The 25,144-nt window shown below is 39.2% G+C and overlaps 1 protein-coding gene across 3 annotated transcripts in view; it reads right to left on the bottom strand.

Moving 5' to 3' along the window:
• PRRC2C (proline rich coiled-coil 2C) overlaps window positions 1-25,144 on the bottom strand; it is a 52,882-nt gene that overhangs the window by 10,109 nt on the left and 17,629 nt on the right. For 2 of the 3 annotated variants that reach the window (XM_063426163.1, XM_063426165.1), the window contains exons 10-31: window positions 24,853-25,012; window positions 23,975-24,058; window positions 22,704-23,211; window positions 22,287-22,561; window positions 19,689-19,935; window positions 19,368-19,575; window positions 16,794-19,082; window positions 11,760-11,998; window positions 10,618-10,769; window positions 9,359-9,701; window positions 9,074-9,153; window positions 8,664-8,852; window positions 7,867-8,118; window positions 7,665-7,757; window positions 7,190-7,291; window positions 5,966-6,227; window positions 4,252-4,452; window positions 4,020-4,141; window positions 3,385-3,503; window positions 2,828-3,056; window positions 2,598-2,705; window positions 885-1,088 (exon numbers count right to left, since the gene is read on the bottom strand). In XM_063426163.1, the coding sequence (XP_063282233.1) occupies window positions 885-1,088; window positions 2,598-2,705; window positions 2,828-3,056; window positions 3,385-3,503; window positions 4,020-4,141; window positions 4,252-4,452; window positions 5,966-6,227; window positions 7,190-7,291; window positions 7,665-7,757; window positions 7,867-8,118; window positions 8,664-8,852; window positions 9,074-9,153; window positions 9,359-9,701; window positions 10,618-10,769; window positions 11,760-11,998; window positions 16,794-19,082; window positions 19,368-19,575; window positions 19,689-19,935; window positions 22,287-22,561; window positions 22,704-23,211; window positions 23,975-24,058; window positions 24,853-25,012 (6,466 nt within the window). The remainder of the gene's footprint in view (window positions 1-884; window positions 1,089-2,597; window positions 2,706-2,827; window positions 3,057-3,384; window positions 3,504-4,019; window positions 4,142-4,251; window positions 4,453-5,965; window positions 6,228-7,189; window positions 7,292-7,664; window positions 7,758-7,866; window positions 8,119-8,663; window positions 8,853-9,073; window positions 9,154-9,358; window positions 9,702-10,617; window positions 10,770-11,759; window positions 11,999-16,793; window positions 19,083-19,367; window positions 19,576-19,688; window positions 19,936-22,286; window positions 22,562-22,703; window positions 23,212-23,974; window positions 24,059-24,852; window positions 25,013-25,144) is intronic. The other variant, XM_063426164.1, reaches the window with a different exon arrangement.

Below are 25,144 nucleotides of genomic sequence, written 5' to 3'. Positions count from 1 at the left end.
ATAGATTCTATAGCTGAACAGTCCGGACTCAAATTTAAAAGCATCCTTCTATTCAATCTAAAGATGTAGGCCACCGAGTATCTAATGCAGAGTACATTTGCAACAAATTGAAAAGGTGATTCAAGGAAACATTTAGTGGGATGTGAAAGGGACACTATAGTCACCTGAACAACTTTAGCTTAATGAAGCAGTTTTGGTGTATAAAACATGCCCCTGCAGCCTCACTTCTCAATCATCTGCCATTTAGGAGTTAAATCCCTTTGTTTATGAACCCTAGTCACACCTCCCTGCGTGTGACTTGCACAGCCTTCCATAAACACTTCCTGTAAAGAGAGCCCTATTTAGGCTTTTATTGCAAGTTGTTTAATTAGGATTTTCTTATCCCCTGCTATGTTAATAGCTTGCTAGACCCTACAAGAGCCTCCTGTATGTGATTTAGAATTTAGAGATTGAGATACAATTATTTAAGGTAAATTACATCTGTTTGAAAGTGAAACCAGTTTTTTTTTTCATGCAGGCTCTGTCAATCATAGCCAGGGGAGGTGTGGCTAGGGCTGCATAAACAGAAACAAAGTGATTTAACTCCTAAATGACAGTGAATTGAGCAGTGAAATTGCAGGGGAATGATCTATACACTAAAACTGCTTTATTTAGGTGACTATAGTGTTCCTTGAAGTTAAAAAAAAATAAAAATGTATAGCGGAATTTATGGAGTCTTTTTGAGAGGTATGTCAAGACAATGTTTCAATGTTGAGTGAGTCACCAGGAAGGAAAAACAGAGTAATTAAACAGAATACAATAATACAATGGGTTCCTGGATATAACTTTAAGCAACTATACAGAAACCAAATAAACCACTGTTAATAGTGGACAAGATTTCTCACCTTCCCAGGGCCAGGAATCATTCCATGCTGATTGCCTGTAGGGATCAGGCCTCGGTAACCCTGGTTCACTTGACTTCTGGACAGATTCTGGTGCTGAGCCTGTGGAGCTGGTGGCATTGCTTGAGACAGAGCAATTAAAGGCTGCCCAGCTGCTGAACCAAAATTGGGCAAGGATAACTGTGACCCTTGTAAAGGTACGGTCATCTAGAAAAATTTGAAGAATCAGATATCTATATTTCCTATAATTAATAAGTCCAAACATCTCTATATATAAATAAAGTATAACAAAATAACTTACATCTAGTTTAGAACCTTTATTCCAAAAATATTTTTAACATGATATGTATAATGAATGAGAGGCAAAGGTCTTCAAGTAAAGTTACCCATATGAAAACTAAATGACAACCTTCTAAAGGCTGCACAGTGCAAAATATAGCAACTTTGAGGACCAATGAATGTTAAAATCCTAAAAGGACCACTATAGGCACCCAGACCACTTCAGGTCAATGAAGTGGTCTGGGTGCCAGGTCCATCTAGGGTTAACCCTGCCTACTGTAAACATAGTTTCAAAGAAACTGCTATGTTTACATATGGGTTAATCCAGCCTCTAGTGGCTGTCTCATTGACAATCACAGTGAGAAGCGGCTTTCACAGTAAGAAGATGCCAGCGTCCATAGGAAAGCATTGAGAATGCTTTCCTATGGACTGACTGAAGTAGCGCGCGCATTCGGCGGAAGAGGGAGGAGAGTCCCCAGCGCAGAGGGAGCCCGGCGATGGAGAAAGGTGAGTGTTTAACCCCTTCCTCCCCCTAGAGCCCGGCGGGAGTGGGGACCTATTAATACTATAGTGCCAGGAAAACAAGTTTGTTTTCCTGGCACTATAGTGGTCCTTTAAGACCTATAATGTAGAATTAATAATACATTAGTTTAGATTAGAAACTTGATGTCCAGCAGAGTCTAAAGTTTTATTGGTAAAACTTAAGTGGAAACGCCGCCACTAGAAGTCAGTACTTCACGACTATTACAATAGGAGTGCCCACTTAACTTTACTGCTCTATAGAATTTACGTTACAAACGTTTACACATCTCGATGAACCTTCATATGGTTAAAATATACACTATAATTTAACAATTTATATATTTTTTCCTATTCTTGAACTTTTTAATAATTTGAATATTTAAAAGTTTCATCGTAACCAACACAAATGGAAGAAAATAAATATCCAGGCACATCTGATGTTTCTACTGAAAGGCATTCTTTTATGTGGAACAAGAAAGTGGAGACAGGTTTCAGTTCCTCTGAGCCTTCATCAACGTCTTGTTCCAAATAAAAATTCAATTTGATGTCTCCAGGGATTAGTCATCCCTTTCTGGAGCACCCTGCAGGTTGTTTACTCCCTTTTTTAGTGTGTTCATTATACTCGTGTTTTATTTTTGCTAACAACTGTAACCAACACAAGCAGTTTGTGTGTGGTGCATAGAGCACCTTGAGTCCACTCATTGCCGACACAGGCTTAGAGAGATAAAAGAAAAAATTACTTCCATTAGGACGGCAATCGGGTACCAAGAATATTTCATTTGGGTTGCCTTCTATTGGTTTCATCCATATTTGCATGCAATGTGTGCACTCTGCAAACAAAAAGCATGGCCCTCTCCTCCTTCGAGAGAGCCAAGTTGCAGACAAAGTTTCTTATCCCATAAACCGCACCCTCACCTGCTGAAGTGCATTTGGAGACTGCGCTGTGTTGTAGAAACTGGTTTGACTGGGCTGTTGGACTTGCCCTGAGTAAAGATTTGAAGGCTGTCCCAACCCTTGCCGTGTCTGGAAAGGATACATTAGTATTACATTTTACATTCAATTTTACGTAGAGTTATATGTAAAATATAGATTTTTCACTGTTTTAATCATCCGATTCAGCTGGTAACCATAAACAAAATGCCTACCTGTAGAATATGAGTATCAATCAGCTGTGACCCTCCTAGCCCAGCCTGGCCCAATTGGTGCTCATACAAGATAGGGATTGCTTGTGTGTTTGTTGTCTGTTGATACGCTAGGCTAGACTGAGCTTTGGCAAGATCTTGGTGTTGGACACCAGGGAAATTGTGTAGGGTTGCGCCTGACAACATCATAGAAGGTTGAGAAAGGTTGTTCTGTAAAAACGCTTGCTGGGACCTGAAAAAGGGGGGTGGGGTGGTAAGTGAACACTTTCAATATTTAAAGCACAATATACTTAAAAGAGTGATATGCAGACTTAATGACTAACAAACAACCCAAGCTTTTTAAATCACATTTCCCAAACATCTACTGTGCTCTACATGGACATTAGACATTCCTTTCTTGAAATTCTTTAAACATATTCACTATAAACATCTCCAGCAGGTCTGATGTGTTTTGGAAAAGCTTGAGACTGTCAAAATTTCAGACTAGAGTTTCCACTCAAATTGCTGGTTATTTTGTTTTAATTACCATAGACATAAAATAAAATCAACGCCCTTTTTACCTGTATGGTTGCAGAGATGGTGTGAACAACTCTTGGGCTTGAGAGACAGTTGGCCCATGCCCTAAACCTAGCTGGGCTTGATGCTGTCCTTGCAGAGGCGCATAGATTGGGATCGGGATCTTTATTAGAAAAAGAGTAAAAGTATAGTACAATTTGAGAAGCCAACAAAATTTGTGAGATATTTGAAATATGGATATAAAAATGAATACTACATGTACAGTAAATGTAAGATGCTTTCAAACGTCATTTCACTTGTAGGAACACTATAGTGACAGGCATACAAACATGTATTCCGAACACCAGTTAAGAAAAAACACTATTTATGCCTCCATCCCCCTAGTAAGCAATTTTAAAGGTGAGGTTTACTTACCTTTAATCCAACGCCGTGTGGGTCTGTCTCGGGTGGCTGTGCCCCCTTGGCTGATATCATCAAAATTGACATCAAATTGCATGGACAAACACACCAGAATAACTGCATTTGTTCTGGTGATCATAGTGTCCTTTTAATGTAAGCTAAATTATTCATACAAAACAGTATAGCCGGCAAAGCAATGTAATTGCAATGTCAAGACTCGTCACCCACCTCCTCCTCCAATTATCATAAATGAAAGAAAAAGTTAAAGGAATTGTCATACCTGAGAAAGTCCTGGCTGAAATCCCTGCTGCTGGGTTAGAGTTGGTGCAGCTAATCTTGCATGCTGAGTGTTGAACAGGTGGCTAGTGTCCATATAGAAAGCCGGAATCTGTGCTGCAGACCCTGCCATAAGCCCCACCAAAAGAAAAAAATCTGGGTTAGCCAAGTAATAAACAAAGTATCAGCTAGAATACACATTTACAAAAAAACTAAACAAAAACATAAGAGCACACCTGCTGACTGGGAGACATACACCTGTGGACTCTGTTGCTGGGCCATTAGTGATGGCATACAACTCAGCTGAGAGAAGTGGCTTGCAGAAGGCATGCTGCTGTTACTTTGAAGTTGCTGAGGTTTCACCTTGCAGATATTTGGAGGATCTGAAGTTGTGGTGGTTTTGGTGCTAAGGGAAGATGTGGTGTAAGTTCCAGCACCTAGACAAATTACATAGAATTAGATATGCAGAACTGATTACACTTTTTTTAACAAATGTTTGAAATCACTAATCAGGCTCCGTGCCACTTTTACTACTATTTACAAATCAAGAAAGTCTGAGCTTAAAAAGGTAAAAATTAGTTTTCAGATAAGGATTTTGGAGAACACTTCAAATCTTATTTGCATTTGGTAAATGTTAACATTTTAAATAAATATTGTCAACAACTTAAAGGGACACTATAGACACCCAGAACACTTCAGCTAATTGAAGTGGTCTGGGTGTTGTGTCCCTTTTGCACCTAGTGCTGCAATGTTACATGTTGAAGTTCCAGAGAACTGCAATGTTTACATTGCAGCACTAAGTCTGCCCTCAGTGGCTGTCTACTGGGGGCGCTTTGCTATGGGGAGGTCTATTGCGCGCGCAGCATTTGATGGGCATTACACCCTGCTTGTCACAGGACGGTGGAGGGGGCAAGATTCGGCACAGCGGCACTGGGATAATAAATAAAGATTTTTATTTTTTTTTTACTCTTTATTTACCGGGGAAGGGGGTGCATGGGAACAGTAGTACCAGGAATACAGCTTTGTATTCCTGGCACTACAGTATTTAAATGTCTGCTCTTAAATGCAAGTAGGCTCAAAGATAATGAGAACTGGCAAGGACTGGATAATTATACTCATGACTGGGGGGATAAATGAAATAGTTATATTTTTTTGTACAGACAAATATATATCACATGCAGAAAAAAGTGATTTGCACTAAAAAATGCAAAAAAAACCTCTGTGGCTATTACAAAGGTAAAATATAACATTTATATAAATACCCAGAAATAGGAAGTGCGAAGACTCCTCAAGGTCTTCAATATCTTATACATAAAACCATAAATAGCACGACCTAAAAGCACAAAGCTTTATTTCACTTTTAAAAAATTATTTTACTGTGGACTCCTTTCATCCAGTTTTGTCTTTTTATCCTGGCGGTTTTCATCTGTACCTGGTAGCAGACAGTGGATGTATATATTGATGGGCCTTTTTAACTTCTTGATTTTGTAAGTGTACACAATAAGGCATTTCTTGGAATATCATACAGCTATACACTATGCTTTTTTTCTGTGCTTTGTTTTAAGTACTTATCTTCATATACAAGAAGAAAAGAAACACTTGAAGAAGATTGATTATACCCTGCCTTTTTACTTCTATGTTTGTGAGTGTTTTATAGTTCCCTTTTATGCTTTTTAGCCCTTTTTTGTCTGCACTATTGATCTCCCTTTGTGCTTTTAGGTTGTGCTATTTATGGTTTTAAATATATATCACATATCTTATATAATAAACCTGAATCAAGAATATAACTTGGAAGCCTTATTTACAAGTTTGTTCTTGTACTGAATAATTAGTGGTTAAGAAAAAAAAAAAAACAATAATCTATAAAACAGTAACATTAAATGCTAGCTACAAATGGTTCTTTTCCATCTTCCACAACGAGTAAAATAAGTATATTCAATAGTCAACTACCTGCTAATGAAGTTGTTGGTGTAACTGAAGCTACAGGTATGGGGGGCATAGACGCGTTGGAGAAAGAGTTGTACGTAACAGTGCTTGGAGCAGGAGGTCCAGGATTTCCATTGTTGGTTGGTGGCACGCCTACCACACTGCTGGAGATGGTGGGAGCCCCAACTGCAGGTGTGCTCGTAATCGGAGGAGCTGAAGAGGTGATTGGGGAACCCTTATCAGCAACACTTTGAGAGTTTTCCCATGCCTTTCGTGCAGACTCCATCTGAAAAAACATTTTAAGGTCTTTAAGAGTTCTGAAGACTGCATATTAAAAAATAGTTAACGGCATTGTTTAAAGCAGGAGGGTGACAAATCGGACTAAATGTATTGAAAGGGGAAAGCAATCATAGATCTCATGGTATCTTGATAATATGCAAGGTATGATATCTCCAATTACAGTTACATAGGCTCAAAGTAAATACAAAAAAAACAAACAAAAAACTTGTGTCCAACAAGTTTAGCCTCTCACATCTGTTTCTAATGTTGATGAAAAAAGCAACAAAAATCCAGTTTGAAGTGCCTCCAATTTTGCAACAAATTAGGAAAAACCAAAACCCAGAAGGGCAGCCAGATTTCTCCTTGTATCAATGAGCAGTTATCAAACATTAAATATTATGTTTTTGCAATAATTCATCCAGTCGCTGTACAGACACTGATAAAATCACTTCTTCGCGAAGAGAATTCCACATCATTTTTGTTCTCTCTTACCCTCTCCTTTGCTTTTAACTAAAGCTCCTTTCTTCCAGTCTAAATACATTGTTTCCATGCCAAATCCTGAAGACATTAAAAGACTTTGTACAAACTAATCTCATGAATATCTGATATGCTTACAACTTGGCAGAAGGTAAATTTTCATATAATGTTTTAAGAAGTGTATGCGCATTCACATTATGTGGCATTATAAGGCAGAAGTCAAACACTTTAACTGCAAAAATACTAATATAGTAAAAGCCATTTTAGAAACTAGTACTGGCTATATTAATTCAGGGCTCAATATTTGAAGTCTTACACTATTAGCCAGCCCTAAAACATGGCACACTAACCAGGGGTGAATTTCTACTCGACAATATCTGGTCGAGGGTGGAAATTTTGATCCCTGTTAGTGCAGGACATGATTTTTAAGACTCTTAAACATATAATGAACATTGCCTATCTCTACCCCCTAAAATGTGCCACTGAACATACCTTAAGAGTGAGGTCAACAGTAGCAGGAGACACAGGAGTTAGGCTTGAGCTCTGCTGAAGAGTTTCCCGCCTGGGCAGGGGTAGAGCATGGGGCAAAGGTACCTGAAAGGCAGGTTTCACGCATCACATTTCAAAAAGGTAACTGCATTTTTTCCCCCAAAGGAAAACTGGCATAATCGAATGAGTTAGTTCCATAGCAACCTGAAAGATACCTGCTATCTTCCCTTTACATGACCAAAAAATAAATAAAAACCAATGGCAAAGGAAGGAGTTCCATGGTGTAAGCATATCTTTCACTCTTCTACCAGTAGATGTACTTAAAAACAAGACAATCCATCTGGGTGTGGACTTGTAGAAAAAGCAACCCCCTCTCTAGTGTCAGGTAACGTTAAACAAAGCTCTGGTAAGAACAAATGATCCTTTCTTGAGTTTTATAACTCAAACACAAGCAATAGGAAATAGAAAACAAACTTACATTTGGAACCAAAGTAGATTCCATTTTACTGCTGCCAGAAGATGCTGCATTTGGAAGGGCACTGGATGGGCTGGTATAATCAGTTACAGATTCCTGGGACAAACAAACAAATATGACAACAGTCAAGTCAGGTTGTTGAAAAGCAGTTCCAGTACTATATTTGTTGTTTTTTTTGTTCATTAAAGGTTTTGTGGAAATCTACCTTTGTTGTAGCACCAAACTCCGCTGCAGAGACTGACAGCATGCTGCTGATTTCAGAGTTCACCTCTGCCACTGCTTTAACCTCCTTTGATGGTGCAGGTTCTGGAGTTCGTACAGCTGCTGGAATCTGTTTCTCCTGAATCTCTGGCTCTGCCTGCTGCACCTCTTTTACTTTACGGTTCTTTAAAGATCGCTCTTTACCAATGGGCCCAGGTTTATATTCTTTGTTTGGAATTAGACTGAGATCTGGGATCTTTGGAAACAGGAATATCTTCTGAATAATGTCTTCATAGCCAAGTAAATGCTTATTAAATTTATCCCTAGTGCTAAAATATTAAATCTAACTCTTCTCTATATTGTTAAGTCTAGTTTGGTGAGAAGTGTAGTGCATCTTGAATAGCAAAATGTACTTAACTATGAATGTGCAGTTCTCATATGCTTTTGGTATACCCTATAATTTTAAAAATAGCATTTTTTGAAATGCATTAGAAGTTATCAATAGTTGTTATAAGCTTAGCCCTGCACAATCACAATCAGAAACACTATACACACAGAAATATACACACACGATTATGTAAACCTAAAAAGTTTACATGTAAATGGCTGTCCGATAGTTCAGTTTGGCAGTTCGTTACAGCAAACTAGCAATGTAACAGAGAATTCCAGATTACAGAAAGCCTGAAGTACAGCTTTAAGACGCTCACAAAATCAGGTGCATTGCAGTTCCAGAACAGTGAGATACTGAGCTAGGAAAGAAACATTGTGAAACTATAAATTAAAGTAGGTCACATTTATTACCTTTTGGGTTTTAATGGGGCCAGCACGAGGCTGCTTCTGCCTCTGTTCCTTGGGTTCAGGAAAAGAATCCATGTTTTTTTCTGAGAGAGAAGGTGCAGCTTCATTGTCACTACTACTTGATACCGGGGCTCCAAACTGTATAGCTTCCATAGCCAAGTCTACGGTAGCATCTTGACCATTCTTTGAAGACTAATGTGGAGAGAGAGAGAGAGAAAAACAAATCAGGATCAATCAGTTCTAATTGTACCAACAAAATCTGACAGGGTTATTTGATAAAATTTGAATTCTAACTGAATTTCTAAGAGCAGAGCAGTTGAACTGAAAGCATTGCGGTTAGAATTTAAATTTGAAATTCACTTTTAGGGAAACAACCCTGTGAGGGTAGTAGTGGCAAGTCTTAGATATATTACCTCACTTGTAGTTGGCACAAATCCTGTAAGAGGTTTATTCCATGCACTGGAGGATGGTGGTTGAGGAGGACTTATACCCACTGAAATAGAAAGAGGCAGGAGAATGTTATGTTAATTATACTTTTTTTCCCCAGTTCCTATTTTATCTAAACAGGACAAAGTCCTTCCTATTTCTAGCACTGCTTCTAATGTATTTTATTTCCTTATTCAGGAACGCTACACATTGCAAACTGTTTTATGCACAAGTTTAATTTTCTTTTAACTAGGGTTAAATTAGATACATACATTTCTTAGATATATCATTTGGAACATTTGTAGCAGCCATCTTATTTTCCCACAACTCTGTACCAAGAGTGCTCGGTGGCTGTGAAGGTAGTGGAGCTTTGACAGGTCCAGTAAATTCTGAGCCATTTGTGGCCGTGCTTGCAGAGGTCTGGGATTGTACAGATGGAGACTGATTTGTAGCTGGTGCAGATGCAGTAGGCGGGGCAGTATTCAGTGGAGTAGATATCACAGAGGACTGTGCTTGCAGTGCTGCTGCTTGCTGCTGCTGCTTCTTCACAAATCTGGGAGGAAGTTTGGAATTCTGACCTCTCCCTTTCTCACCTGACCCCTTTTTGTTCCAGACCTGAAAAACAAAAAACTAAAAAGTTTCTAACATGCTCACAGTCAGGTAAGTTAATAAACACATCACTCACCAGCACATGTAGTAAAGGAGTAAGCATTGCCTTGAAGGAAAACGCCAAATGCCTTATGCACTTTAGCTTGCTTATGTGTGATGAGTGTGTCCTCTATTTCTTTTACAATAAGCACAGGTTTCAGTAGAAACTGGCACTTTTCTAAATTGAACTTGTTACACCCCTTGGGACTGAAGAGGCAGACAAGTAAAGACTTCTCATTGAGCTGCATTGGAAAGTCTGATTGGACAGCCATAGAAAATCTAGGCGTGCTCAGGAGGGGTAGACTTGCAAAAGCAGCAGATGAGACCTGATAGCGGTTTTAGATATACCCCCAATGGACAAGTTAATGCATGGATGTCTTCATTGGTGTGTGTATATATGTGTGTGTATATATATATATATATATATATATATATATATATATATATATATATATATATATATATATATTAAATAGCATTCTAGTTTTTTTTGCATTTAGGCCGTAGAGTGTGTTCCTTTAAGCACTGAAGTTACTGATCCAAATTATACATAGCCTGAACCAAAGAAGGCAGATCACAGTTGCCACCTATGCAATTAAACATGAAACACCATACAGTCCCGTTTTTTTTTTATCTGTCTGATGATACTGGGACTGTAGCTTGTAGTGATCCAAGCAGCTCTAAGTGATGCACATTTTCTGTTTTACACAAATGCTTCCATACCCCAGGGGTGACTTTTGTATATTACTTTCTATGAAAATACTGCAAATTCAACAAAAAACAAAATGAGTGTCACCCGCCCCCAACCTCACCATCCCCCAAATACATTTTTCAGTTATTGGTACTTTGCTTGGAACGGTCAAGCACCCATTTTCGTTTATACCTGTACCGTTTGCTCTTCTTTCTTTCTGCGCACTTCGTCTTGCAGGCGCTTCTGCTGCTTTTTAGAGACCACTTCTGTGAAACCATCATTGAGATTGGACTGTGAGTCTTCAAGGGTTGTTACTTCAGGATGGTCATCAATAATCACAACACCTGAAATGGAATTAGGCAGTCACTACACAGATCATTTACATTCTGGAAAAGGGTTGTCAAATATATTCATATCAAAAGGCAGCATACTTACAATAACGCAGACAAAATTAACCATCACAATAAGATTTAACCTTAAAGGACCACTACAGGCACCCAGACCACTTTAGCTTAATGAAGTGGTCTGGGTGCCAGGTCCAGCTAGGTTTAACCCTTTCTGCTGTAAACATAGCAGTTTCAGAGAAATTGCTATGTTTACAAATGGGTTAATCCAGCCTCTAGTGACTCATTGACAACCGCTAGAGGCACTTCTGCGCTTCTCACTGTGATTTTCACAGTGAGAAGACGCTAGCGTCCATATGGACTGGCAGAATGCGCGTGCGGCTCTTGCCGTGCATGCACATTCAGCCAGGGATGTTAGAAGAGGGAGGTTGAGTCCCCAGCGCCGAGGGAGCCTGGCGCTGGAAAAAAGGTAAGGGATTAACCCCTTCCTCTCCTTTCAGTGCCACGGGAGTGGGACCCTGAGGGTGGGTGCACCCTCAGGGCACTACAGTGGTCCTTTAAGAAAGTTATTAGCCACTGGAAGACTGCCGAGTCCATGGCAAACACACCAGGGATTAATTTCTACTTGCCAGTGCTAAATTCTCAGACGCCACTAGCTAGTGGAAATTTTGAGCTCTAGATCAATTATAGAGCTAGAAGCAGAACTGTGCAGATTGTTTCACACAAATTAACCTTTCAAACTGTTTTTAAGTGGTCTGGCTACTTACTATAGAAACGAGACAATGCACTCCTGCCACCATTAAAGCTACAGTGGGATGTAGTGGTTATGGTTTCTGGAGTGCTCTTTTTAGGTGTAAAACTATGATACAACAGGACAGTAGGTGAGCATTACCCATATAGTGTATGTGATTGTAGAGCTAAATGAACAGTGGCATTTACATAATATTTTTTAATCAAGTCATGTTTGATACATATTACAAAGCAACATACTTGCATAGTTGTTAAGGTCAAATTGTGATAAGGCATCCACTTTTTCTTTAGTCTTCTTGACAACCGTCTTAGTGTCATCTTTCTTTCTGCCAGCTGATTCCTTGAATCCCCCCCTTTGTTGGCCTGATGCACCCCCAACATCTTCAGAGTGTTGGTAAGAGTGGTAGTGATAGTGATGAGAATTACTGTTGACACTAGAATCCATAGGTACTGAAGTTTGGGTTTGGTCGTCAATTTGTCTGAAAGAAAATAATCTTAATTTATTTTTCCCAAAAGAGATGAACAAAGACTATTTAAAAATTAAACAAAAGTTACATTAGAAAATATTTAAATAACGGAAAAGGTATTTCAAAATTAGCATTTGGTGAAAATGTTAAATTATAGTTTTGCTTCCTTATTAACATATATAAACTCTAGGCAACCAGTCCTATACAGAAAATGCAACTGGCTATAGATATGCATTAGTTGATTATTTCGCATAATTTTAAGACAGTTCCATTTGATTTTGACCTTTTATCATTAAACACATTGGAAACCATGGAATAGTTTGCATTCTGAGGTCATCAATATTTGATGTCTAATCATCGGTATTAGTTTAAAGGGACACTATCTGGGGGGACAGACGCTGGAGGTCCTCATGCAGAGCGTGAGGACGTCCAGCGTCATGTAACAGACCAAAAGTCTGTTTCGATTCAGAAAGCCCTCTAGTGGTAGACAGCCACTCAGGGCAGACTTAGTGGTAGTGATAGACAGCCACCGAAGGTGGACTTAGTGCTGCAATGTAAACATTGCAGCACTAGGTGCAAAAGGGACACAGCACCCAGACCACTTAAATTAGCTGAACTGGTTTGGGTGCCTACAGTGTCCCTTTAATACAATGCATCTATATGAAGAAATACTGATTTGCCAGTGCAGTGTTGGACTCTCAGACGTTTACAGCTTCAAGGGGGACCGGCCACCTTAATATTTTTAACGCTGTAAGGTTAGGAATACACATTTGTATTACTGACTTTATAGTGTTCCTTTAACCCTCTAAGACCGGAGGGCGTACAATTACGTCCTTTTTTAAGCGGCTCTAAACGTCCGTTTTTTTTTTTTTTTTTTTACTTACCCGGTCGCCGGGACTCCCAGGGAGCCCCCCGCGGCACGTCTGCCCTCCAGCAGCCCCCCGGCCATGTGAGAGTGAGTTCCTTGCGAGGACCTCACAATCACATGGCCAGGATAGCTGGCTCAGGCATTGCCAGCAGGAGGACTAAATGTAATGACAGTTAGTCCCCCTGCTGGCTGAAATCAAATTTAAAAAAAAAAAAGTAAAATCAGTGTAAAAAAAAAAAAAAATTATACATATACATATATACACACACACACACACAGTCTAGGTTTATTTTAATAATATATATTAATATAAAATTACATGTAGACTGATACTGGTTAAATATATATATAATTATTGTTATATATTTATATATAATATAAAAAAAATCTGTAAAAAAATTAAATAAAATAAATAATTAAAAAATATATAGATGTGTGTTATTTCGTTCTAACGGTATTGTGATAATATATATATTTATATCAAAATACACAGAACGAATATATATCTATATACATAAATATATACGTATATATCACTAAATATAAATACAATTTTATATATATATATATATATATATATATATATATATATATATATATATATATATATACACACGCACATATACACACACACGCACATATACACACACACACACATATATATATATATATATATATATATACACACACACACACACATATTTAAGTAATATTTTTACATAATTAGTTATCCTAATTAATTACAATTAGCGGGACCTGCCTGGCAAACCATGCCGAAAGTATAGGGGATTTAATTTGCTAGCACTATATTTAACCATATAACTTTCCAAGACACCATAAAACCTGTACATGGGGGGGTACAGTTTTACTCGGGACACTTCGCTGAACACAAATATTAGTGTTTCAAAACAGTAAAATGTATTACAACGATGATATTGCCAGTAAAAGTGACGGTTTTTGCATTTTTTACGCACAAACAGCACTTACACGGACGATATTATTGCTGCAATACTTTTTACTGTTTTGAAACACAAATATTTGTGTTCAGCGAAGTCTCCAGAGTACAACAGTACCCCTCATGTACAGGTTTTATGGAGTTTTCAAAAGTTACAGCGTCAAATATAAGGCTTGTGTTTCATTTTTTTTCACATTAAAATTCGCCAGATTTTTACGTTGCCTTTGTGACCCTATGGTAGCCCAAGAATGAAAATAACCCCTATGATGGCATACAATTTGCAATAGTAGACAACCCAAGGTATTGCAAATGGGGTAAATCCAGTCTTTTTAGTAGCCACTTAATCAAACACTGGCCAAAATTGGCGTTTATTTGCATTTTTCACACAAACAAATACCAACGCTAACTTTGGCCAGTGTTTGTGACCAAATGGCTACTACAAAAGACTGGACATACCCCATTTGCAATACCTTGGGTTGTCTACTATTGCAAATGGTATGCCATTATGGGTGTAAATTTAATTCCTGGGCTACTATACAGTCTCAAAGGCAACGTAATCAATCTGGCGAATTTCAATTTCAAATGTAACGTGCTATATTTGACCCTGTAACTTCCCAAAACACCATAAAACCTGTACATAGGGGGTACTGTTTTACACGTGAGACTTTGCTGAATACAAATATATGTGTATTTTATTGCAGTAAAAGCAAACAGTATTATGACATTGACAGTTAAAATGTCATGTAGAACTAAAAAAAAAACAACAACATTTCTTATTTTCTCTTATTTTTTTTCATATTAAATTATGTTTCATAGCTAAATATTTGATATTAAATGAAAGCCCTGTTTCCCCTGAATAAAATTATATAATAAGGGGGGGGTGCATTTAATATGAAAGAGGTGAATTACGGTTGGACAGACATAGCGCAAATGCCAGGTTTTGTTTACGTTTTGTTCACAACTTGTACATTTGGCTCAGTCCTTAAGGGGTTAAAAGAAACTTTTCAAATACAGAGCTACTATAAGATAATATGGTAAAATAAGGGGTCAAATGTTCTTGACTGCAACACCAGAAAGAAACTTGTACATTACATGTAAGCTAGAGCCATTTAAACAAACTGATTATAAAAAAAAAAAACAACAACAAAAAAAAAACAGTCACCTGACCGTCACTTTAACCCCTTAAGGACTGAGCCAAATGTACACGACGTGATCATAACAAAACGTAAACAAAAACTTGAAATTGCGCTATTTGTCTATTCGGGCATAATTCACCTTTCATATTATGTGCACCCACACTTATTATATATAATTTTATTCAGGGGAAACAGGGCTTTCATTTAACATAACATATTTAGGTATAAAACAATTTAACATGAATAAAATATTTTTAAAAATGGGAGAAAAGAATTGAAATAAAAATTTTTTAGTTCTATGTGACATTCTAACTGTGAATGTCATAAAACGGTTTGCTTTCACTGCAATAAAATACACATTTGCATTCAGCGATCTGACGTGTAAAACAGTACCCCCTACGTACAGGTTTTATGGTGTTTTGGGAAGTTACAGGGTCAAATATAGCATGTAAAATTTTTCATTTTTTTCACATTGAAATTCGCCAGATTGGTTACGTTGCCTTTGAGACCGTATGGTAGCCCAGTAATAAGAATTACCTCCATGATGGCATACCATTTACAAAGGTAGACAACCCAAGGTATTGCAAATGGGGGGTACGGTTATACTCGGAAGACTTTGATGAACACAAATATTAGTGTTTCAAAACAGTAAAACGTATCACAATTATATCATCAAATATATGATCTAAGTATATATAATTTTATTTTAAACTTTTTTTTTTTTTTTTTTTACATTTTACAGGCAGCAGGGGGACTACCTGTAATTACAGGCACTCCCCTGGCTGGCACTGCTGTGGACGGCTATGCCGTCCATATGATTGTGAGGTCCTTGGAAGGACCTCACTATCACATGGCCCAGGACGGCCGGAACAGCAGAAGGGAGATTCCCTGGTGAATACCTCCACTGCTATCGCCGGCGACCGGGTAAGTACATAGGACGGCGGGGACGTGCTATGCCGCCCGCCAGCGTTTAGAGCCGGGCCCCCAAGGACGGAATAGCACGCCCACCGTCCTTAAGGGGTTAAAACATTATTCTGAACGCTTCAATATATCCAAGCTTTGTAAGTTTAGCTATAACAAAGTAGAAAACAGCTTGTTTCCCGAATAGAGGTGGCTATCGTTCAACTGCATTCAATTATTAAAGATACTAAAAGAGAAGAAAAGCAGAAGGCTACCAAAAACCACATAGTGCGATCAGCCATAGAGAATATTTGAAATCGCTCAGTTGCCCAGATAAGCTTACAGCACTCTACTGTAAACATGTATGAAAAATACTGTCTAACCTCTGGCTTGTATAGATTGTCCAGCATGCTCACACAGGGGAAAAAAAATTATAGTAAAATTGCCCAGCAGCTGAAATCAGCTCAGTAACTACATTAAAGAAAAGTAGCTGCATCGATTTATACTCAAAAAAAACCCAACCAAAATAAATGTACAGGGAGAGCTTAGCAATCTAATGCACACTAAAGATAAAATTAAAGGAACACTATATAATGTGTTCGTATTTTTAACACTATATTCCTGGAGTGGCTATTTAGGTCCCTGGGCCCCCTCAGGTTGCATTGAAAAGGTGATTTTACCTACTTTTTCTCCATCGCCATGGCTGGCCCTGCCTTCATGGCTGAGATTATCAGTCTTTATGATCTCAGCCAATCCAAACCTTTCCCATAGGAAAACACTGAGAGGCTACTGTGCATGTGTGGCAAAACACCTAGCCTAAGATTGTCAGCATATGTTTGGACTACAAACCCCATTAGCCAAGTAGCAGGAGTAGCAAAAGTTCATATGAACCTTGAAATCTATTTGGAAAATCTTGCATTCAAAGCTAAGGAATTAAAAAGCACTTACCCTCTTTTCCCCCTCTGTAAAGAAGTTCCACTTCGCCTATCACCTCTGGGCCCTGAATAATGTCTACCAGGTTTGGGAGCACCAGTATTACGACGGTTCTGACGATCCATGCCAGGTCGCTGACTGGAAAAGCTCCTTTTTGCACTCTCTCTTTTAGGTGGAGATTGGGCCAAACCATCTGATACCTTGGTTGGTGCAGGAGACTGGGTATTCATGGATGTGGCTGCTTTCCTCTCATCTCTTTCCCTTCTCTCGTTGAAATCACTGCTTTCTGAGGCAGTTTCCCATTCCTCATTGGCCTGGTCCGAGGAGTTATGATTAGATAAATCTGGGGTTTTATTACCGGAAAAATCTGAAGGAACCTCATGCACTATTTTTGATGCAGGCACTGTTTGATTGGTGGCACTGGTAGCTTCTGTCTTGCCAGCATCCTCCCTTTCTCGTTCTTTTAAACGCCTGAACCTAGGAGGCTTATCTTGTCTAGGTGGTCGAGTAGGCCTTTGCCTTCTGGGTCTCTCTCTAGCTGGATCAAACTTCCTCTCAAATTTCAGTGGAGGCCTCTTCTCTCCTGAAGGAAGAGCTTGGTAATCCTGATTATGTCTATTTTCCACTTCATCCATTCTAGGTGGTAGGTGTGGTCTAGACTCCTGTTGTCTAGGAATCCATTGATTATCACGATATCCAGATCTCCTTGGTGGAGGGGGTCGAGTTGGACGCATTCCAGGTTCTCTACCTCCACGACGGAAACCACCAGCACCCCTGCCTCTTCTTGATGGTTCACCTTTAGGAAGGAAGCCAGGCTTTGTTTTGGAGTCCTCATCTCTTGAAAATGGCCTTTCTTGAATCTTAACATCAGATCTAGATACCCCAGGCTCAGACTTGACTGCTGAAACAGACTTTGGTGCCCTTTTTCCTTCTGCTCGTTCATCTCTATGAGGTTTACTCCTGGTGGAACTCTCCTTGTCAGATAGAGGGGTGTCGCTTGCACTCTCTCTGCCTTCACTATCTGAGTCAGTTTCAGAGCCACGTTGTCTACGCCTCTTTGGTACTACCTCAAAATCTGAACTCTCACTGCGGGTTTCACTTTCTTCCCTACGTCTCATGGCTCCAGGTGGAACTTGCTCAGTTCGTGGTTTGGTGTCTCTATAGTGTGGATAATCCCGACTCTGCCCTCTGCCGCCTCGTCCACGTCCACCATAAGAACCCCTATAACTTCTTCCTCTGGAATAATATTCTCCACGGCCTCTGCCTCTATATCCTTGATCAGGAAACCAGTCTCTGTCTCTGGCTTCTTTTCTGTAAGCCCTAGGGGGTAAAAAAGGCTCTCGTCTATGTGGTACTGTCCCTGGTGGAGGCTGGGAGGAGAGTGGTGGCCTTAAATCTGGCTTGGGTTTGTCAGAAGGATGTTCCTTGTTGACTATTCGTATAATCTTGTCCTCTTTACTTGGTTGATTGACTGGAGCTGGTTGGACTACATGTTGTGGTGGCATGGGCTCAGGTCTTTCAGGAGATTTTTCTGAATGCAACGTGGTTGCTTGTGATATTTTGGGTACCAAAGCTTCTGGAATTAGTTTATCTTGCTCAGTCTTGTTGACCAATACAGGAGGACCAGGAACAGGCAGAATTGGAGGAGATTTTCTTTCCACTTTTTCTGATTTTATATGCTTCTCATGACCAAACCTTTCTTCTTCCTTTTCTCTCCTTAGTTCCCTTTCCTCTTTCATATCCCTGAGAATAGGCTTTTTAATTGGACCAGACCTTCTCACAGGTCTATCACTGCCTTCATCTCTGCCTCTAGATCCATGCCTGGGACCCCACCTAGTTTCAGATTTTGATTTAAAAGGCTTATCTATTCTAGAGACCTCTGATGGCTTTGGGTTCTGGAAAATGTCCTTCCTTGCTTTTTCCTCCACTATTTCTTTTGCTGGTTCAGGTGGCCTAATAGAAACTTTACAGTTCAACTGCACTGCATCTGATCTCCTTTCTTCCTGTTTAATGGTGTGTGAAGACTCGGTAGAAAGACTCCTAGTCAAGACAGGTTGCATGTCAATCTGAGTTGTATTATCTTCTAAACAGGCATGCTTTTCTGGCTGATCAAACCTAGAAACTGCCGTTTCTTGCTCTTCAGGCTGGATTAGTGGAGCAGGCTCTGGTGGCCGGGTTGGTGTACTATGAAGTTCTGTCTCTCGAGGTCTGGGGTAAAATTCAGTTTTGGGTTGTTGGTCAAATTGGTTATGTTCTATCGCATAGGTTTCAGAGACAACGTCCTGCTCCACAGGACCTTCAGATCTTTAAAGAGAAAATAAATAACATTAACCAAAACTTATTTTTAGACTGACTAACTGAAAGTGAAGCTAAACAGTTATTAAAATGTGCTCAACAGGTGTTAAAAACTTAAAATAAAGGGAAAATAGAACTATGTAAAACATGCACTTCTGTAAATCACATTAGGTTTTACACACAATTGACACATTTCAGCAAAATTAACACTGTAGGCACTATAACAACTTCATCTCCCGAGTCCTGCCCCCTCCCCCCAACAACTGTATTTTAACAGTTTAGGGAGTAGCCTACCTGTAATCTTCAGCTTCTTCTGGTGCTTTTGTTGTAACCTGCGGAGTGTCTTGATGTGGATAAGGCTCGGCTCCCCACATTATACGGGGTTCTGAGAGTGGAACACCATGGTCTCTAACAGGCCGAGCTATGTGCTCGTAAGGTTCAGAGGCAGCTGACAGGCCCTCAGTGGGTTCACGTCTAATGATTGGCTTGGTTGCTATCATTCCTGTGAATAAATATGGTAGGTTTTAAAAACATGAGGACTAATACATAACATTACACTTTTACAGTTGCATTGCTCGAAAATTAATAAACTAACCAATATGGATTTTAGCTTACCAGGGTGAATTGGAGGAATATCCATTGCAGGACGTCCAGACATCATACGGGGATCCATGTAAGGTTGCATCATTAACCAACGAGGGTCAAAGGCCATAGAAGTTAAATGTGGAGGATGTGGTCCCAAGGGCTGATAAAGTGGCCTGTGTTGAGGAGGTGGTACGGGACTACTAGATGGCTGTGACTGAGTATTCTGAGAAATAACTCCTTGCTGCTGCTGTTGCCACTGCTGCTGCTTCATCTGCTCCTAAAATGTATGAATTCAGGACTGAGTTTCACATTACTTCATGTATCAAGTGTTTTACTATAGCAGTGATTAAGCATCACTTACAAACCCCAAATTCCATTGAATGACACTATTTGGTAGCACAGCCTTTCTATGGCAGTGAAAACAAGGCTTTCTCCATGTATAATTCAGATAATGGGAGCTATAGTCCAACATTATCCAATGGTCAACACATGTTACATAGTCAACTTCTCTTTATTAATGAACTTGCAGTTGGCATTAAATGTACCTGTAAGGGTTTGCAGATGACACAAAACATCATTAGTTAATCCAGTGTAAGTAGGATTTTAATTCTAAACAGATGGGTATGGATAAATTGTAGCTCTGATCAATCAAGTGGCATATGAGATTGAATGTATATAAAAGCAATATTATTTAGAGTAAGGCAAACTTATTTTACTCTACAAATTATTGCATTAAGGGAAAAAATATAAATGAGAAGCACTAGGGAATTGACCTACAAGGGAGAGTAAAAAAGACCCCCCCCCACAGGAGGTCCCTCTGCTCTTTACCCAAAGCAACCACAGCGCATGCACTGTGGTTGCTATGGAAACTCCCTAGCTGGAACTTCGTACACTGGCAATGGAGTCGAGGAATGGAGTGACCCAACTCCGTTCACACATCAGCATGCTGGCTAGTTTGCAAGTCACAGACAAGATTTGTACTGCTTGGGGATTCATCCCAAGCAGACAAATGAAAAAGGACTCCAGGTGGAGCGGTGGTGGCCAAAATGTGGGTGTTGCATGAAGTTGCACTAGAATGGAAGAAAAAGTGAGTAAATATTTATATTTTACATTTAATACACCATGTATCTTTGTGATATATGGTGTATTTAATGTGTATGGGAGCAATTTCAGTTAAGTACATTTTTTCACTTTAATTTGAGTCTACAAATCAATTATAAAACCTGAATTTAAATATGTGGTGCAATGTTGAACATTTGTTTTAAAGGAGGTTATTACGGAACTAAAAAAAAAAAAAATGAGGACTTCAAAATTAATAAGGAGAATCGAGAATTTTAGTAATTAAGAAAGGCTAGCACACTGAACTTATTTATGTTGGGTATCTTTCAGTGAATATGATAAAGATCACAAATAAACACGGCCAATAATTATTTACAGTGAGAATAACATGGCATTCAAAGTTAAAAATGATATTTTTTGGGGGAAAAATAAATAAAAGGATATATAGTTAATATGGAACAGGGTGTTGATCCAACAAGCATTTTGTGACATTGGAAAGGTTTCCTATTTAGTTTTCCGCCTTTTGGATCAACAGCAGAATTAAAGGTATGAAAGATTGAACTTGAGTAATTTTTCAGCCCATATTACTATATATAAAGCGTTTCTCACTGGTCAAATGTAACTTAACAAGAATCTATACTAATAAATGTTATTAGAGTGCAACATGTAGCAGTAATAAATCTGCACAAAATTTAAAGGGATACTATAGTCACCAGAACAACTACAGCTTATTGAATTTGTTCTAGTGAGTAGAATAATTACCATCAGGCTTTTTGCTGTAAACACTGTCTTTTCAGAGAAAATGCAGTGTTTACATTACAGCCTAAATGAAAAAAAAAAAAAAATCTCAGGCATTCATTGTGATTTCTTCAAGGCAGTTTATTGCCATGAAGAAATCACTGAGTGCCTGAGATTTGTCTTCATTTATACAGATTATATGAGGTTTGCTGACCCATGCTCAGTGCACCCTGTGTGAAACTCTGAGTGCAACCCTCCTTTTCCTCTTAATACATTACAGCCTAGTGATATCTTCACTGGCCACTCCTCAGATGGCTTGTTAGAGATCCTTTCTAGGTCATGGCTGCCCAAAATGCATCACAACATATCAGTATCTCCTCCCTCTGCATGCAGACACTGAACCTTCCAATAGAGATGCATTGATTCAGTTCATCTCTATGAAGAGATGCTGATCGGCCAGGGCTGTGTTTGAATTGTGCTGGCTCTGCCCCTGATCTGCCTCTTTGACAGTTTAAGCCAGTCCTAGGGGGAAACATTGTGATTGGCTCAGACCACCACTTCTGATGATGTCATCAGGCAGGTCAAAAGGAAACAAGGACAAAGCAAGCAGCACCAGACTTGAATATAAGTAAAATGTTACTATATTTAGGGAGGCATGAGAGGTCCAGGGGGGAGAGATGGTGGTTTTAACACTATATGGTCAGGAATACTTGTTTGTGTTCCTGACCCTATAGTGTTCCTTTAAGGAAAGCTTTTAAATATGTGCGGTTTGCAAATCATGTTCTCTATTTAAGATACTCTTCAAAACTACCTTTGAAGTGCAACTTTTACCTGTTGTCTCTGAAATCTCGGGGGCAGAGATTTCTGGAACTGCTTTGAATATCCAGAGGATACTGAGGGACGCTGTTGGGTACCTGGGTCCGACTCATTCTCGTGGGTCAGCACAGGTGCTGGTATTGGAGAAGCGGGGGGTGGGAGAGGTGTCGTGGGTGGAGGAATTGAAGGGGGCTGAAGGATAGAGACAGTGGTAGGGAGCGGAATTGGTACTGTGGAGTTCTCAGTTTCACTTGAAGTGCTCTCTCGCCTGTCAAAGTGTGGGACTTCATCTGTGAAATTAAAAGAAAAACAATTTAAAATACTGATCATAAACACCATTGGTTTAAAATATATTTGTAAAAACATTTGCAACAACATGCTCCATGCTTACAAAAAATATCCATGATTAAGCGACAAATTATAAAAAGATACCTATATCTGATGATTTCTCTTCCAAAACAGCGACACCTCCACAGTCTTGAGAAGGCAATTGTTCTTCAATATGAATAGCTGCTGCTTCTTCTTCTTGTTTAGCATCTAGTTGTACAGGTGACTCTATTCTGTCAGGCTCTACTTCTTTTATATGTTCCTCAATCTCACTAGGAGTTTTCTCCTCTTCAGGCATAGATTCAGCAGGTAAATCTTCAGGAGTTGCTTTCTCCTCAGGAGGTTTCTCAGATGAAGGTTTCTCAGAAGATGCAGCAGATGCAGATGAAGCTGCAAGCTTTTCTTCCAAGCGCTTTAATTTCTCAGCACATGCAGCTTTTCTCTGCTCTTCCATCCTGCGTTCCTCTTCTTCGCGCCTCTTACGTGCTCTCTCCACTGCAGCTGAAACTTCTGGCTGCCTACTACGTCTTTGCTTCCACACTTCATCCTCACTGGGGCGTGATGGTAAAGCACCCGGTCTACTTGCAGCAACTTGGCGTCCTTGAGTAGAGTGCTGGGGAAAACCAAGAAAATAAATGTATATATATATATAAAATAAAAACCACACTGGTTTCGATTAAACAGACCCAGCAGAATTCACTGTAAAAAAGGCTACACAGTGCACCCTACATATGTGGGTGCCCCTTTAGGGAAACAAATACTATACTGCACACATTAATTACCAATACATTGTCCCATTATTTCTTTATCTGAAGAGGATTTTATAATAGGTGCTAATTTTACTATATTTAACGCTCAATGAAAATCATCCAATGAAGTTTTTAAACGAAGACTATACACTGAACCAGACTGATTTAATTTATAATTTTTTGATGTTAAGAGTTTTGCATTTTAAGATACCGGATCCTCAAAAAAGGACCTTAAGCATTGCAGGCCCACGGTGTATCCATGACAATTGCCAAATTCCGCCAATTGGTTGTTTGGCATAGTAAAGCACTATATCCAATCCTTCTAAATGTTAAAAAAAAAAAAATTCTAAGGTCTTAAGTAGAGCCTCTAGGAGTCATTCTGTCTGACTGCCACTAGTTGCATGTTCACAGAGAAATGTAAAATTAGCTCTTTGGAGCTTTAATGGATTTTCTGGTTTGACACTCTAGCAACCGTTACTGGGCTGTAGCGGTTATGGTGCTTGGAGTGTTCCATTAAGAGTCTATTGCAAAAAAAATAAAAAATAAAAAAAATTTACTTTTATCCTCTATCCCTGATAGGAAGATGTAAGCACAATAAAATCCCAGATGAGCATTCTATAACCAAACCTGTGGAGGTGCATTTTTCGTATGCAGCAAGGGTGGAATTCCTTTATCAAGAGCCAAGAGAGGTGGTGGCATTTGACGCCTGTCCTATTGGAGGAAGAGAAGAAATAAAATATTAATGACAAATCTGTGTCATCTGCTGAATTCTAAACAGAAAAAGTCAGAAATTTTAATTACAGCATAAACTTAAAGGACCACTTTAGCTCAATGAAGTGGTCTGGGTGCCAGGACAACCTAGTTTTAACCCTGCAGCTAAAAACATGTCAGTTTCAGAGAAACTGCTATGTTTACATTGAGGGTTAATCAAGCCACTAGAGGCCGCTTCCACCATTCTCACTGTGAAAAAAAAAAAAAATATCGCACTGAACTCACGCTGGACAGCCATAGGAAAGCATTGAGCAATGCTTTCCTATGGCGGTTTGAATGTGTGCACACCTATGACCGCGCATCTGCATTTGGCTCCACTTCGGAGCAGACGTCGGCAGGGGGAGGAGAGGACACCAGCGCAGAGAGAGCCCGGTGCTGGATTAAGGGGTTTTAACCCCTTCATCCCAGCGGGAGGTGGGCTCCGAGGGGGTGGAACCAATAACCCTAAAGTGCCAGGAAAAAGTTTGTTTTCCTTGCACTATAGTGCTCCTTTAAATGACAATTGTGTTATAGAGGAGCCTTAATTCTAAAGGTCCAATCAAAGGTTTGGTGAAATTGTATTTAATGACATGGTATAATTAGGTAGCACGTTACCATTGTAAAGAATAGCAAGATTTGAAATTCCAACATTTACCATTGCTGTACTAGGTGGTGTGCTAAGCCTTAATGTCTTATATGAAGGCCCAAAGAACATAATTGACTAGTATAAATATCGCTTAGTTAAGCAAACAAACCTGGGTATCAAGAGAAGGAGCTTTGCCTAGTAGTGCTTTTGGACCCGAAGCTGCAGGAGAAGTAGTGACCAATCGCTCATCTGTTTCTTTGTGGGTTTGACCTTCTGTGTCTTCATTTGTCTTTTCTTGAATTTGCTCAGTTTTGGCAATCCTTTCATCCCTAAGTAAAGTAGGAGTAAATTAAAAAAAAAAATTAAGAGTCAAATTATACAGTTTACTTATTGTTAAAGGGGCTCCACTATAGCTTGTTTATAGTTTGGAGTTCAACCATGGCTCTTACCCAACATCAGGT

This window comes from Pelobates fuscus, chromosome 7, assembly GCF_036172605.1.
Source record: "Pelobates fuscus isolate aPelFus1 chromosome 7, aPelFus1.pri, whole genome shotgun sequence".
Taxonomy (NCBI): Eukaryota; Metazoa; Chordata; class Amphibia; order Anura; family Pelobatidae; genus Pelobates; species Pelobates fuscus.
This window is presented reverse-complemented; position numbering and strand designations above follow the sequence as displayed.